Below are 18084 nucleotides of genomic sequence, written 5' to 3'. Positions count from 1 at the left end.
TCAAAGTGACACTTGTACACACCTCAATGTCATTACTAGCCCAGACATGTCTCGCTCATTATGTCCCACAAAACCATCAATATTAGCCACATAATGAACTATATTCAACATATATTCAGCGAAATGATAAAGATGAATTACCTTAATGAAATGATAAAGATGAATTACCTTAATGAGAGGCGACACAACTACTGGCGGAAACATGTTGACTTCAAGGACGTCCACTTCCGGGTTCCTTATTCTTCTTCTTTTACTTTGTGGAAGGGCACGCAGCGCCCTCACCAGTCTCTACCTCGCTAGTGCAACTACAATACAATAACAACTTCCCTTCCACCACTTCATTGTTTAATAAGGCAATTTGATTCACCCGTAGAAACAAAAACTGACAAGAAAAGAGTTGGATTTGCGTGTGTAATATTCATTCTGATTCGTCAAGCAAGGTATTTGGTCTCAGGGTCATATTTATTGAACTACCAAAAGAAAATATTGCATAATCATGGTATAATATATTTACATCACACATATCACTGTACACGATTTATGTTGCCAAGCAACACATACGCATCTCTAATTATGAAACAAATAATAAATTATGATACATTCCAAACCTTTTTTTTTTTTTGCTAAGATAAAATAAATAGTTAAATATCGGCCGGGCTTATGCAAGTTATCCATCAAATTGTACATAGTAAAAATGACAATAGTTTACGGTAATATAACTTTTTATGCGAAGTATATGTTTGTTTGTTTTTTTTACAGCGTGTGTAAATGGAAAAACAGTACCACTGTTTTTTTTTTTAGGGTAAATTGCCTTGTTATCCCTGTAAAAAAAAAATATTGTACTGATTTAAAAAACCACAGTTGAGATTTTATGCTAAAAAAAAAAGGATACGGCAGCTCAGTTGTCAGAATTTTACTCTTTAAAAGTAGATATGTTTGTGCATTCAAAGTAATTAATATACTGGAAAAAATAACTTTTACAGTAAAATTCTGGCAACTGACCTACCATTTTTTCCCGTATTAAAAAACCCCGATGGTATCGTTTTTCCACTTGCGTTAATACACTGTAAAAACAACCGTCCAAAAAATAATAATAATAATAATTGTTCCTATTAAAAAACAAGTTCTACTGTTTTTCCTATTCAAAGTAATATGCTGAACACAATCATTTAAATTAAAAAAAGTTTTTTAAAGTAAAATTCTGGCAACTGAGCTGCCATTATTTTTCTGTAAAAAAAACCCCAAAACTGCGGCATTTTTTTTTCTATTTACAAAAATATACCATAAATTTGAGTTATCTGCAGATTTAATTTAGAGTGCAAATGCATAAGAAAATTGTGTAATGATAGCAATGAAAAGGAGTTTAACGGCCTTCTAATGTCCATAAGGATAGTGAAACGCTGGAGAATAAATGAGCAACATAAATGATAATAATCTGTAAATACTGATGCTGCTTGTTTGTTGACATGTGTCTGAGAACCAAAAAATGGCAGAAAGCCGCTAATAGTTTCTACTTGCAAAGTGAAGCTGCTCCAAACACAATTAAATATAATACAATAAAAAAGTAGTATATATAAATATACTATATAAAAAACCTATATATACTATACATATGTATAGTATATATATACATATACACATGCATATGTATGTGTATATATGTATGTATGTATATATACCGGGGATGCATTCACTCATTCGTTGTCGTAGATGCAATCTGTGGGGTGAAAAATGATATTGTGAGTGTTTAGGTTTGGATGTTTTCATATAAGAAGAAAGAACACACAAAATTAGCTAACTTGCTAGCATAAAAGGTTAGCATGCTAACACAGGATGAGTTAGCATAATTCTAAGATGGCGGCAAGTATCAGACACCTTGATTTTTTACGTTTAAACATACAAAATGAGCTAAAATGGTAACATAAAATGTTAGCATGCTAACATAGGATGAGTTAGCATCATTCTAAGATGGCGGCAAGTGTCAGAATCCATGATTTTTACATTTAAACATATAAAATTAGCTATAATGCTTACATACAACTTTAGCATGATAACACAGGATGAGTTAGCATAATTCTAAGATGGCGGCAAGTATCACACACCTTGATTTTTACGTTTAAACATACAAAATGAGCTAAAATGGTAACATAAAATGTTAGCATGCTAACATAAGAGAAGTGAACACACTTTTAGGATAGCACCAAGTACCAGAATCCATTATTTTTACGTTTAAACATACAAAATTAGCTATAATGCTAACATAAAACGTTAGCATGCTAACACAGGATGAGTTAGCATAATTCTAAGATGGTGGCAAGTGTCAGACACCTTGATTTTTACGTTTAAACACACAAAATTAGCTATAATGGTGGCATAAAACATTAGCATGCTAACACAGGATGAGTTAGCATAATTCTAAGATGGCGGCAAGTATCAGACACCTTGATTTTTACGTTTAAACATACAAAATGAGCTAAAATGGTAACATAAAATGTTAGCATGCTAACATAAGAGAAGTGGACACACTTGTAGGGTGGCGCCAAGTACCAGAATTCATTATTTTTACGTTTAAACATACAAAATTATCTATAATGCTAACATAAAACGTTAGCATGCTAACACAGGATGAGTTAGCATCATTCTAAGATGGCGGCAAGTATCAGACACCTTGATTTTTACGTTTAAACATACAAAATGAGCTAAAATGGTAACATAAAATGTTAGCATGCTAACATAAGAGAAGTGGACACACTTTTAGGGTGGCGCCAAGTACCAGAATTCATTATTTTTACGTTTAAACATACAAAATTATCTATAATGCTAACATAAAACGTTAGCATGCTAACACAGGATGAGTTAGCATAATTCTAAGATGGTGGCAAGTGTCAGACACCTTGATTTTTACGTTTAAACACACAAAATTAGCTATAATGGTGGCATAAAACATTAGCATGCTAACACAGGATGAGTTAGCATAATTCTAAGATGGTGGCAAGTATCAGACACCTTGATTTTTACGTTTAAACATACAAAATTAGCTATAATGGTGGCATAAAACATTAGCATGCTAACATAGGATGAGTTAGCATCATTCTAAGATGGCGGCAAGTGTCAGAATCCATGATTTTTACATTTAAACATATAAAATTAGCTATAATGCTTACATACAACTTTAGCATGATAACACAGGATGAGTTAGCATAATTCTAAGATGGCGGCAAGTATCAGACACCTTGATTTTTACGTTTAAACATACAAAATTAGCTATAATGGTGGCATAAAACGTTAGCATGCTAACATAGGATGAGTTAGCATCATTCTAAGATGGCGGCAAGTGTCAGAATCCATGATTTTTACATTTAAACATATAAAATTAGCTATAATGCTTACATACAACTTTAGCATGATAACACAGGATGGGTTAGCATAATTTTAAGATGGCGGCAAGTATCAGACACCTTGATTTTTACGTTTAAACATACAAAATTAGCTATAATGGTGGCATAAAACGTTAGCATGCTAACATAGGATGAGTTAGCATAATTCTAAGATGGCGGCAAGTACCAGAAACCATGATTTTTGCGTTTAAACATACAAAATGAGCTAAAATGGTAACATAAAATGTTAGCATGCTAACATAAGAGAAGTGAACACACTTTTAGCGCGGCGCCAAGTACCAGAATCCATTATTTTTACGTTTAAACATACAAAATTAGCTATAATGGTGGCATAAAACATTAGCATGCCAACACAGGAGGAGTTAGCATAATTCTAAGATGGCGGCAAGTATCAGAAACCATGATTTTTAGATTTAAATATACAAAATTAGCTAAAATGGTAAGATAAAATGTTAGCATGCTAACACAGGAGGAGTTAGCATAATTTTAAGATGGCGCCAAGTAGCAGAATCCATGATTTTTACGTTTAAACATAAAAAATTAGCTATAATGGTGGCATAAAATGCTAGCATGACAACACAGGAGGAGTTAGCATTATTCTAAGATGGCGGGAAGTATCAGAAACCATGATTTTTAGGTTTAAACAACAAAATGAGCTAAAAATGGTAAGATAAAAGGTTAGCATGCTAACATAAGAGAAGTGAACATACTTTTAAAGATGATGCCAAGTAGCAGAATCCATGATTTTTAGGTTTAAACATACAGAATTAGCTATAATGGTGGCATAAAACATTAGCATGCTAACACAGGAGGAGTTAGCATAATTTTAAGATGGCGCCAAGTAGCAGAATCCATGATTTGTACGTTTAAACATACAAAATTAGCTATAATGCTAACATAAAATGTTAGCATGCTAACACAGGATGAGTTAGCATAATTCTAAGATGGCGGCAAGTACCAGAAACCATGATTTTTACGTTTAAACATACAAAATGAGCTAAAATGGTAACATAAAATGTTAGCATGCTAACATAAGAGAAGTGAACACACTTTTAGGGTGGCGCCAAGTACCAGAATCCATTATTTTTACGTTTAAACATACAAAATTAGCTATAATGGTGGCATAAAACATTAGCATGCTAACATAGGATGAGTTAGCATAATTCTAAGATGGCGCCAGGTATCAGAAACCATGATTTTTAGGTTTAAACAACAAAATGAGCTAAAAATGGTAAGATAAAAGGTTAGCATGCTAACATAAGAGAAGTGAACATACTTTTAAAGATGATGCCAAGTAGCAGAATCCATGATTTTTAGGTTTAAACATACAGAATTAGCTATAATGGTGGCATAAAACATTAGCATGCTAACACAGGAGGAGTTAGCATAATTTTAAGATGGTGCCAAGTAGCAGAATCCATTATTTTTACGTTTAAACATACAAAATTAGCTATAATGCTAACATAAAACGTTAGCATGCTAACACAGGATGAGTTAGCATAATTCTAAGATGGCGGCAAGTACCAGAAACCATGATTTTTACGTTTAAACATACAAAATGAGCTAAAATGGTAACATAAAATGTTAGCATGCTAACATAAGAGAAGTGAACACACTTTTAGGGTGGCGCCAAGTACCAGAATCCATTATTTTTACGTTTAAACATACAAAATGAGCTATAATGCTTACATAAAACGTTAGCATGCCAACACAGGAGGAGTTAGCATAATTTTAAGATGGCGCCAAGTAGCAGAATCCATGATTTTTACGTTTAAACATAAAAAATTAGCTAGAATGGTGGCATAAAATGCTAGCATGACAACACAGGAGGAGTTAGCATAATTCTAAGATGGCGGGAAGTATCAGAAACCATGATTTTTAGGTTTAAACATACAAAATTAGCTATAATGGTGGCATAAAACATTAGCATGCTAACATAGGATGAGTTAGCATCATTCTAAGATGGCGGCAAGTATCAGACACCTTGATTTTTACTTTTAAACATACAAAATTAGCTATAATGCCAACATAAAACGTTAGCATGCTAACACAGGATGAGTTAGCATCATTCTAAGATAGTGCCAAGTATCAGAATCCATGATTTTTATGTTTAAACATATACAATTAGCTATAATGCTAACATAAAACGTTAGCATGCTAACATAGGATGACTTAGCATAATTCTAAGATGGCGGCAAGTGTCAGAATTCATGATTTTAAGGTTTAAACATATAAAATTAGCTATAATGCTAACATTAAATGCTAGCATGCTAACATAGGATGACATAGCATAATTCTAAGATGGCGGCAAGTATCAGACACCTTGATTTTTACGTTTAAACATACAAAATTAGCTATAATGCAAACATAAAACGTTAGCATGCTAACACAGGATGAGTTAGCATAATTTTAAGATGGCGGCAAGTGTCAGACACCTTGATTTTTACGTTTAAACATACAAAATTAGCTATAATGGTGGCATAAAACATTAGCATGCTAACATAGGATGAGTTAGCATAATTCTAAGATGGCGGCAAGTATCAGAAACCATGATTTTTAGGTTTAAACCAACAAAATGAGCTAAAATGGTAACATAAAATGTTAGCATGCTAACACAGGAGGAGTTAGCATAATTCTAAGATGGCGGCAAGTATCAGAAACCATGATTTTTAGGTTTAAACATACAAAATTAGCTATAATGGTGGCATAAAACATTAGCATGCTAACATAGGATGAGTTAGCATCATTCTAAGATGGCGGCAAGTATCAGACACCTTGATTTTTACGTTTAAACATACAAAATTAGCTATAATGCAAACATAAAACGTTAGCATGCTAACACAGGATGAGTTAGCATAATTCTAAGATAGTGCCAAGTATCAGAATCCATGATTTTTACGTTTAAACATATAAAATTAGCTATAATGCTAACATAAAACGTTAGCATGCTAACATAGGATGACTTAGCATAATTCTAAGATGGCGGCAAGTGTCAGAATTCATGATTTTAAGGTTTAAACATATAAAATTAGCTATAATGCTAACATTAAATGCTAGCATGCTAACATAGGATGAGTTAGCATAATTCTAAGATGGCGGCAAGTATCAGACACCTTGATTTTTACGTTTAAACATACAAAATTAGCTATAATGCAAACATAAAACGTTAGCATGCTAACACAGGATGAGTTAGCATAATTCTAAGATGGCGGCAAGTGTCAGACACCTTGATTTTTACGTTTAAACATACAAAATTAGCTATAATGGTGGCATAAAACATTAGCATGCTAACATAGGATGAGTTAGCATAATTCTAAGATGGCGGCAAGTATCAGAAACCATGATTTTTAGGTTTAAACCAACAAAATGAGCTAAAATGGTAACATAAAATGTTAGCATGCTAACACAGGAGGAGTTAGCATAATTCTAAGATGGCGGCAAGTATCAGAAACCATGATTTTTAGGTTTAAACATACAAAATTAGCTATAATGGTGGCATAAAACATTAGCATGCTAACATAGGATGAGTTAGCATCATTCTAAGATGGCGGCAAGTATCAGACACCTTGATTTTTACGTTTAAACATACAAAATTAGCTATAATGCAAACATAAAACGTTAGCATGCTAACACAGGATGAGTTAGCATAATTCTAAGATAGTGCCAAGTATCAGAATCCATGATTTTTACGTTTAAACATATAAAATTAGCTATAATGCTAACATAAAACGTTAGCATGCTAACATAGGATGACTTAGCATAATTCTAAGATGGCGGCAAGTGTCAGAATTCATGATTTTAAGGTTTAAACATATAAAATTAGCTATAATGCTAACATTAAATGCTAGCATGCTAACATAGGATGAGTTAGCATAATTCTAAGATGGCGGCAAGTATCAGACACCTTGATTTTTACGTTTAAACATACAAAATTAGCTATAATGCAAACATAAAACGTTAGCATGCTAACACAGGATGAGTTAGCATAATTCTAAGATGGCGGCAAGTGTCAGACACCTTGATTTTTACGTTTAAACATACAAAATTAGCTATAATGGTGGCATAAAACATTAGCATGCTAACATAGGATGAGTTAGCATAATTCTAAGATGGCGGCAAGTATCAGAAACCATGATTTTTAGGTTTAAACATACAAAATGAGCTAAAATGGTAACATAAAATGTTAGCATGCTAACACAGGAGGAGTTAGCATAATTCTAAGATGGCGCCAAGTAGCAGAATCCATGATTTTTACGTTTAAACATAAAAAATTAGCTATAATGGTGGCATAAAACATTAGCATGCTAACATAGGATGAGTTAGCATCATTCTAAGATGGCGGCAAGTATCAGACACCTTGATTTTTACGTTTAAACATACAAAATTAGCTATAATGCAAACATAAAACGTTAGCATGCTAACACAGGATGAGTTAGCATAATTCTAAGATAGTGCCAAGTATCAGAATCCATGATTTTTACGTTTAAACATATAAAATTAGCTATAATGCTAACATAAAACGTTAGCATGCTAACATAGGATGACTTAGCATAATTCTAAGATGGCGGCAAGTGTCAGAATTCATGATTTTAAGGTTTAAACATATAAAATTAGCTATAATGCTAACATTAAATGCTAGCATGCTAACATAGGATGAGTTAGCATAATTCTAAGATGGCGGCAAGTATCAGACACCTTGATTTTTACGTTTAAACATACAAAATTAGCTATAATGCAAACATAAAACGTTAGCATGCTAACACAGGATGAGTTAGCATAATTCTAAGATGGCGGCAAGTGTCAGACACCTTGATTTTTACGTTTAAACATACAAAATTAGCTATAATGGTGGCATAAAACATTAGCATGCTAACATAGGATGAGTTAGCATAATTCTAAGATGGCGGCAAGTATCAGAAACCATGATTTTTAGGTTTAAACATACAAAATGAGCTAAAATGGTAACATAAAATGTTAGCATGCTAACACAGGAGGAGTTAGCATAATTCTAAGATGGCGCCAAGTAGCAGAATCCATGATTTTTACGTTTAAACATAAAAAATTAGCTATAATGGTGGCATAAAACATTAGCATGCTAACATAGGATGAGTTAGCATCATTCTAAGATGGCGGCAAGTATCAGACACCTTGATTTTTACGTTTAAACATACAAAATTAGCTATAATGCAAACATAAAACGTTAGCATGCTAACACAGGATGAGTTAGCATAATTCTAAGATAGTGCCAAGTATCAGAATCCATGATTTTTACGTTTAAACATATAAAATTAGCTATAATGCTAACATAAAACGTTAGCATGCTAACATAGGATGACTTAGCATAATTCTAAGATGGCGGCAAGTGTCAGAATTCATGATTTTAAGGTTTAAACATATAAAATTAGCTATAATGCTAACATTAAATGCTAGCATGCTAACATAGGATGAGTTAGCATAATTCTAAGATGGCGGCAAGTATCAGACACCTTGATTTTTACGTTTAAACATACAAAATTAGCTATAATGCAAACATAAAACGTTAGCATGCTAACACAGGATGAGTTAGCATAATTCTAAGATGGCGGCAAGTGTCAGACACCTTGATTTTTACGTTTAAACATACAAAATTAGCTATAATGGTGGCATAAAACATTAGCATGCTAACATAGGATGAGTTAGCATAATTCTAAGATGGCGGCAAGTATCAGAAACCATGATTTTTAGGTTTAAACATACAAAATGAGCTAAAATGGTAACATAAAATGTTAGCATGCTAACACAGGAGGAGTTAGCATAATTCTAAGATGGCGCCAAGTAGCAGAATCCATGATTTTTACGTTTAAACATAAAAAATTAGCTATAATGGTGGCATAAAACATTAGCATGCTAACATAGGATGAGTTAGCATCATTCTAAGATGGCGGCAAGTATCAGACACCTTGATTTTTACGTTTAAACATACAAAATTAGCTATAATGCAAACATAAAACGTTAGCATGCTAACACAGGATGAGTTAGCATAATTCTAAGATAGTGCCAAGTATCAGAATCCATGATTTTTACGTTTAAACATATAAAATTAGCTATAATGCTAACATAAAACGTTAGCATGCTAACATAGGATGACTTAGCATAATTCTAAGATGGCGGCAAGTGTCAGAATTCATGATTTTAAGGTTTAAACATATAAAATTAGCTATAATGCTAACATTAAATGCTAGCATGCTAACATAGGATGAGTTAGCATAATTCTAAGATGGCGGCAAGTATCAGACACCTTGATTTTTACGTTTAAACATACAAAATTAGCTATAATGCAAACATAAAACGTTAGCATGCTAACACAGGATGAGTTAGCATAATTCTAAGATGGCGGCAAGTGTCAGACACCTTGATTTTTACGTTTAAACATACAAAATTAGCTATAATGGTGGCATAAAACATTAGCATGCTAACATAGGATGAGTTAGCATAATTCTAAGATGGCGGCAAGTATCAGAAACCATGATTTTTAGGTTTAAACATACAAAATGAGCTAAAATGGTAACATAAAATGTTAGCATGCTAACACAGGAGGAGTTAGCATAATTCTAAGATGGCGCCAAGTAGCAGAATCCATGATTTTTACGTTTAAACATAAAAAATTAGCTATAATGGTGGCATAAAACATTAGCATGCTAACATAGGATGAGTTAGCATCATTCTAAGATGGCGGCAAGTATCAGACACCTTGATTTTTACGTTTAAACATACAAAATTAGCTATAATGCAAACATAAAACGTTAGCATGCTAACACAGGATGAGTTAGCATAATTCTAAGATAGTGCCAAGTATCAGAATCCATGATTTTTACGTTTAAACATATAAAATTAGCTATAATGCTAATATAAAACGTTAGCATGCTAACATAGGATGACTTAGCATAATTCTAAGATGGCGGCAAGTATCAGAAATGATAAATAATGATAAATGGGTTGTACTTGTATAGCGCTTTTCTACCTTCAAGGTACTCAAAGCGCTTTGACACTACTTCCACATTTACCCATTCACACACACATTCACACACTGATGGAGGGAGCTGCCATGCAAGGCGCTAACCAGCACCCATCAGGAGCAAGGGTGAAGTGTCTTGCTCAGGACACAACGGACATGACGAGGTTGGTACTAGGTGGGGATTGAACCAGGGACCCTCAGGTCGCGCACGGCCATTCTCCAACCATGATTTTAAGGTTTAAACATATAAAATTAGCTATAATGCTAACATTAAATGCTAGCATGCTAACATAGGATGAGTTAGCATAATTCTAAGATGGCGCCAAGTACCAGAATCCATTATTTTTACGTTTAAACATACAAAATTAGCTATAATGGTGGCATAAAACATTAGCATGCTAACATAGGATGAGTTAGCATAATTCTAAGATGGCGCCAGGTATCAGAAACCATGATTTTTAGGTTTAAACCAACAAAATGAGCTAAAATGGTAAGATAAAATGTTAGCATGCTAACATAAAAGGAGGTCAAACCCTTTTATGGATGTTTTATATAAGAAGAAAGAAGTTACCGTCGCCAACGTCGTCATAAATGTCTCCATCACTGCAGAAAGAAAGTGAATGTTGACATTCTTCCAACATGTCTGAGTGGGGATGTTTACTTACTCCACGGCGATGTGGCAGGTGGAGACGTAACCGACTGTGAGGGAGAAGATAAACAACATCAAGGAGACCCAAATGAGTCTGGTAGAACTTTCTAGCTCACATTTGCCCTCCTGGTTCCTGCAGACCACTTTGTCCTCGCCGGTCCTCACCACCACGTCCACTTTCTCCCCGGCTCGCACCGCCAGATCCTTGCCGCCCCACTTCTTGTTGACCAGAGCGGAGGAGGTGGTGATGCTGGCCTGGCGCAGCACCTGGATCTCCCCGTCGTACTGCGGCGCCACATGTAGTACTTAGTACTTCATTCACAGGTACTATTCTCCAGTCCGCATACACACTTTGAACTTTTTCCTGAACTCTTTCTCCTCCTTCTCAAACTTTTTCAGCTTCTTTGGGTTCGACGCGTCAGCCTTGCCTTTGCCTTTTAAGCCGGGAATGCTGGGAAATGACAGAATAATACGATCGTTTTCATCTCCCAGTGAAGTAGTCATTGTAGAAATCAGGGACACAACAAATCCTTTTCAACTTACCGTATTTTCCGCACCATTAGCCGCACCTAAAAACCACAAATTTACTCAAAAGCTGACAGTGCGGCTTTTAACCCGGTGCGCTTTATATATGGATTAATATTAAGATTCATTTTCATAAAGTTTCGGTCTCGTAACTACGGTAAACAGCCGCCATCTTTTTTCCCGGTAGAACAGGAAGCGCTTCTTCTTCTACGCAAGCAACCGCCAAGGTAAGCACCCGCGCCCATAGAACAGGAAGCGCTTCTTCTTCTACTGTAAGCAACCTCCCGCCCGCGTAGAAGAAGAAAAAGCGCGCGGATATTACCGTACGTTTCATTTCCTGTTTACATCTGTAAAGACCACAAAATGGCTCCTACTAAGCGACAAGGATCCGGTTCATGAAAAGACGCAATCTCTCCATCCGCACACGGATTACTATTTCACAGCAACTGATATTCCTGTGAACCGCACTGTGGATACAACGGGAGCACGTACGGTGAATATTCGCACCACAGGGAATGAGAAGTCGTCCTTCACTGTGGTTCTAGCTTGCCATGCTAATGGCCAGAAACTTCCACCCATGGTGATATTCAAAAGGAAGACCTTGCCAAAAGAGACCTTTCCAGCCGGCGTCATCATAAAAGCTAACTCGAAGGGATGGATGGATGAAGAAAAGATGAGCGAGTGGTTAAGGGAAGTTTACACGAAGAGGCCGGGTGGCTTTTTTCACGCAGCTCCGTCCATGTTGATATACGACTCCATGCGCGCCCACATCACAGATGGTGTCAAAAAACAAGTGAAGCACACAAATACAACACTCGCCGTCATTCCGGGTGGATTAACCAAAGAACTCCAACCGCTGGATATTGGTGTCAACAGGGCATTCAAATCACGACTGCGAACGGCGTGGGAACAATGGATGACCGAAGGCGAACACACCTTCACTAAGACAGGGAGACAGCGCCGAACGACATACGCCAACATCTGCCAGTGGATCGTAAATGCCTGGGCAGATATTTCGGTCACAACTGTGGTCCGAGCTTTCCGGAAGGCAGGATTCACAGAACTGCTGGACAACAGCGACACTGACTCCGATGACTTCGACGAGACGGAACCAGCCATTTTGGATCCCACATTTGCCCAACTTTTCAATTCGGACACGGAAGACGAAGAATTCGAAGGATTTACGAATGAAGAATAACTTCAGAAGGTGAGCGCTATGTTTATTTTGTGTGTTGTGACATTAACGTTCGAGCAACATTATGTTGCTATTGCTCTGCACTATTTTGAATTTTACTATGTTTGTGATCGCACATTTGCGTACATTTTGGGACAGAGTTGTTAGAACGCTGGTTTTTAATAGGTCAGTCAAATTTTAATAATATATCTGACTGTTTTTTTGACATTCCCTTTAGCGCAGCGTAGGCGCGGCTTATAGTCCGGGGCGGCTTATAGGTGGACAAAGTTTTGAAATATGCCATTCATTGAAGGTGCGGCTAATAATCCGGTGCGCCTTATAGTGCGGAAAATACGGTATATTCAACTGAATAGACTGCAAAGACAAGATATTTAACGTTCGAACTGTTAAGCTTTGTTATTTTTTTTGCCCAAATACTTAGAAGTTAACACTGTTGTAACACCTGGCTTGGCATCGTTTTGCTGAAATAAGCAGGGGCGTCCATGATAACGTTGCTTGGATGGCAACATATGTTGCTACGAAAGCTGTATGTACTCATACCTGCCAACTTTTGAAATCAGAAAAACCTAGTAGCCAGGGTCCAGGGGCCGCAGGCCCCGGTAGGTCCAGGACAAAGTCCTGGTGGAGGGTTCAGGGCTTCGCCCCCCGACGCAAAATGATTATTAGCATTCAGACAGGTTAAAATGTTGCTGAAACCATCACTTTTCTATCAGTCACAGTGACTTTTCAAAACAAAAATATTACAGCAAAAATCATATGGGTTGATTGACATGTTTATTCTGTAAGCTAACTTCAATAGTTTGAAATTATTTTGACAGTTAATGCCAGTTATCCTGTCAACCTTTCACAAGACTTCAATTTGTTCATTGAAAGTATAAACACTTTTTACAGTAAACAAATGGTAAAACAGTACTAAACAATTCCATTAAAAAACAAATTGGTGTCATTATTAACTTTCTGTCCAAGCTTGTATAATCTACTGCCTTGTTCAATTGTCAAAAATATTCTGTGCCTAAAATTCACATTTCTATCACAATTATCATACTGTAAACATGGTAAGCTAACTTCATTAAAATTAATAGTCCTGTCAATAGCATGGAATTACAATTCAAATGTAGTTTTTTTGTAAGCCTTTCAAAAGAATTCAAAATATGAAAAATGAATGAAAATGAATTGAAGCCATCAGACACTTGAAAAGTGGCACATCACATCTCTAATGTAATCATTTGAACTTTTCAACAGAAATAGCACTGCAAAAATATTAAGGACATACTTCTGTATTTTGGTAGTTATGCTGTCAACATTTAACAAGATTTCTTCAACTTGGACTTGAAAGCATAAATAGTATAAACACTTTTAACAGTATGTCGTGCTGTGAAATACAGCCGACAGGATTGCGCACCAAACACGAAGCAAGGCCAAAGTGCATGCATGGTGCAGGAGAACAAAGGACTTCTTTCATTTAAGGTTTGTGATAAACCATCAAACTCATTCGTTAAAAGGACTCTATAGTAATATAAAGCGAATTTTTCTGGACATTATCATGCAAGAAAAGTTTATTTTTGGGACCGCGATCACCGCGTAATGATTTTTAAAGGTTGCATTACAAACATTTAACTGTCCCATGTGATCAGCCAGTGCGATTGGAAATCCATGCTCAATTATTGCCTCCGTAAATAAAACTTCGGCATTTATCACATCCAAAGAATCTGTTTGGGCGACGAAAAACGTTGAAAGTTTTCCACTTGTATCGCTAGCAACGGCATTAGACTTGTGTTTTTTTGTCCCAACGTGGTCTTTTACATCGCTAATTCCTCCGTGTCCGATCGAAAAATCTTGTCTGCACAAGGTGCAATTCGCGTAGTTTTCACCCTTTTTTTTTTTTAATTAATGAAAAACCGTATTTTTTATCACTGCAACCGTAACCCGGAATAGGTTGATGAAAACCGTACGAATTACGGGAAAACCGGAGTAGTTGGCAGGTATGTGTACTAGAGATGCGCGGTTTGCGGGCACAACCGCGGATTATCCGCGGATCGGGCGGATGAAATTAAAAAAAATTAGATTTTATCCGCGGGTCGGGTCGGGCGGTTGAAATAAAAAAAAATTAGATTTTAAATAGATTCAGGCGGGTGGCAGTTAAACCAATTGGTAAATATATATACATAGTTAAATGTTGTTACCCACATACGAAAAACGAGCAGGCACCTGCAGCATATGCCACAACAGAAGAAAAAAAAGAAAAAGCGATGGACACTTTTACGGAGCGGAGAAGGCCCCCGACGCCTCGCCGGGGTCCGGGACCGAGGCCCCTTCCCCCGAGAGGGCCCCACCGGGAGCCGTAGCTGAGGCGATCCGCGAGAAGGGCCCGACGCACATCCAGGGTCACCACCGCGCCCACCTCACCGACACCCCGCCGCGGCCGGCGTCACGCGCAGCAGGTAAGCAGCTTACCTGCCCGCCACCCCCGTGGCCGGGGGCTCGTAACAGGGGTCACTCCGCGCGCTCCGCCCGCGCAGCTTACCTGCCCGCCACCCCTGTTGCCGGGGGCGCGTAACAGGGGTCACTCCGCGCGCAGTGCGCTCACGAAAGGGGTGGGGCTCACCCTGGTTGATATAGACAGCAAGACGGTGGCCATGGAAGTCGGAACCCGCTAAGGAGTGTGTAACAACCCACTAGCCCTGAAAATGGATGGCGCTGGAGCCTCGGGCCCATACCCGGCCGTCGCCGGCAGCGAGATGTGCTTGGAGGTGCGCTCAGCGCGGCTCCCATATGATTGCGCGCTGGTGTGCGTCTGGGTCGTGACAGCGTGGCACGCGAATGTCTGTGCTGCATTGGATCAGTCTCCTTTCTTTAACAGGCAAAAGCTTTATAACCTCACTAATGCCTTGCATCGTCTATATTAGATATATAACAACAGGCGGGTGCGGGCGGGTGCGGTTCTGATCAAATGTTACATCGGGTGGATGGCGGATGGTTGACGACTTTCTGATGCGGTTGCGGATGAAATAATTGCCTATCCGCTAGAGATGCGCGGTTTGCGGGCACAACCGCAGAGTCCGCGGACTTTCCGCGGATCGGGCGGATGAAATTAAAAAAAATTAGATTTTAAATAGATTCAGGCGGGTGGCAGTTAAACCAATTGGTAAATATATATACATAGTTAAATGTTGTTACCCACATACGAAAAACGAGCAGGCACCTGCAGCATATGCCACAACAGAAGAAAAAAAAGAAAAAGAGATGGACACTTTTACGGAGTGGAGAAGGCCCCCGACGCCTCGCCGGGGTCCGGAACCGAGGCCCCCTTCCCCCGAGAGGGCCCCACCGGGAGCCTAGCATAAAACAATAGCATGCTAATGTTAGCAATGTAACATAAGAGGAGTGAACATACTTTCACGATGGTGCTAAGTACCAGAATCCAGTATTTTTAGGTGTAAACCAACAAAATGAGCTAAAATGGTAACATAAAAGATTAACATGCTAACATAAGACAAGTGAACACACTTTTAAGATGGTGCCAGGTACCCAAATCTACGATTTTTATGTTTAAATATACATATTTACCTAAAATAGTAGCATAAAATGTTTGCATGCTAACATAGGATGAATTAGCATAGCTCTAATATGGCGGGAAGTATCAAAAACCATGATTTTTAGGTTTAAACGAACAAAATTAGCTATAATGGTAACATAAAACGTTAGCATGCTAACATAAGAGAAGTGAACACACTTTTAGGGTGGCGCCAAGTAGCAGAATCCATGATTTTTACGTTTAAACATACAAAGATTGCTATAAAGGTGGCATAAAATGCCAGCATGCCAACACAGGAGGAGTTAGCATAATTCTAAGATGGCGGCAAGTATCAGAAACCATGATTTTTAGGTTTAAACAACAAAATGAGCTAAAATGGTAAGATAAAAGGTTAGCATGCTAACATAAGAGAAGTGAACATACTTTTAAAGATGATGCCAAGTAGCAGAATCCATGATTTTTACGTTTAAACATACAAAATTAGCTATAATGCTAACATAAAATGCTAGCATGCCAACACAGGATGAGTTGGCATAATTCTAAGATGGCGGCAAGTATCAGAATCCATGATTTTAACGTTTAAACATATAAAATTAGCTATAATGCTAACATAAAACGTTAGCATGCTAACACAGGATGAGTTAGCATAATTCTAAGATGGCGGCAAGTGTCAGAATCCATGATTTTTACGTTTAAACATACACAATTAGCTATAATGCTAACATAAATACTTAGAAGTTAACACTGTTGTAACACGGCTTGGCATCGTTTTGCTGAAATAAGCAGGGGCGTCCATGATAACGTTGCTTGGATGGCAACATATGTTGCTCCGAAAGCTGTATGTACTAGAGATGCGCGGTATGCGGGCACAACCGCGGAGTCCGTGGATTATCCGCGGATCGGGCGGATGAAATTTAAAAAAATTAGATTTTATCCGCGGGTCGGGTCGGGCGGTTGAAATTAAAAAAAATTAGATTTTAAATAGATTCAGGCGGGTGGCAGTTAAACCAATTGGTAAATATATATACATAGTTAAATGTTGTTACCCACATACGAAAAACGAGCAGGCACCTGCAGCATATGCCACAACAGAAGAAGAAAAAAAAAGAGATGGACACTTTTACGGAGCGGAGAAGGCCCCCGACGCCTCGCCGGGGTCCGGAACCGAGGCCCCTTCCCCCGAGAGGGCCCCACCGGGAGCCGTAGCTGAGGCGATCCGCGAGAAGGGCCCGACGCACATCCAGGGTCACCACCGCGCCCACCGCACCGACACCCCGCCGCGGCCGGCGTCACGCGCAGCAGGTAAGCAGCTTACCTGCCCGCCACCCCCGTGGCCGGGGGCTCGTAACAGGGGTCACTCCGCGCGCTCCGCCCGCGCAGCTTACCTGCCCGCCACCCCTGTTGCCGGGGGCGCGTAACAGGGGTCACTCCGCGCGCAGTGCGCTCACGAAAGGGGTGGGGCTCACCCTGGTTGATATAGACAGCAAGACGGTGGCCATGGAAGTCGGAACCCGCTAAGGAGTGTGTAACAACCCACTAGCCCTGAAAATGGATGGCGCTGGAGCCTCGGGCCCATACCCGGCCGTCGCCGGCAGCGAGACGTGCTTGGAGGTGCGCTCAGCGCGGCTCCCATATGATTGCGCGCTGGTGTGCGTCTGGGTCGTGACAGCGTGGCACGCGAATGTCTGTGCTGCATTGGATCAGTCTCCTTTCTTTAACAGGCAAAAGCTTTATAACCTCACTAATGCCTTGCATCGTCTATATTAGATATATAACAACGGGCGGGTG

At 38.2% G+C, this 18084-nt stretch overlaps 1 protein-coding gene across 1 annotated transcript in view; it reads right to left on the bottom strand.

Annotated features, from left to right (window-relative positions):
• Positions 1 to 443: 443 nt before the first annotated feature.
• fyb1b (FYN binding protein 1 b) overlaps positions 444 to 18084 on the bottom strand; it is a 71229-nt gene continuing 53588 nt past the window's right edge. The window contains 5 exon segments of the mRNA XM_072914180.1: positions 444 to 1717; positions 10964 to 10995; positions 11058 to 11091; positions 11158 to 11326; positions 11393 to 11492. Of these exon segments, the coding sequence (XP_072770281.1) occupies positions 1695 to 1717; positions 10964 to 10995; positions 11058 to 11091; positions 11158 to 11326; positions 11393 to 11492 (358 nt within the window). The 3' untranslated portion in view covers positions 444 to 1694.

The sequence above is a fragment of the Nerophis lumbriciformis genome, linkage group LG11, assembly GCF_033978685.3.
Source record: "Nerophis lumbriciformis linkage group LG11, RoL_Nlum_v2.1, whole genome shotgun sequence".
Lineage (NCBI taxonomy): Eukaryota > Metazoa > Chordata > Actinopteri > Syngnathiformes > Syngnathidae > Nerophis > Nerophis lumbriciformis.
Note: the sequence above shows the minus strand (reverse complement) of the source record. Positions and strands in the feature narration are given on the sequence as shown.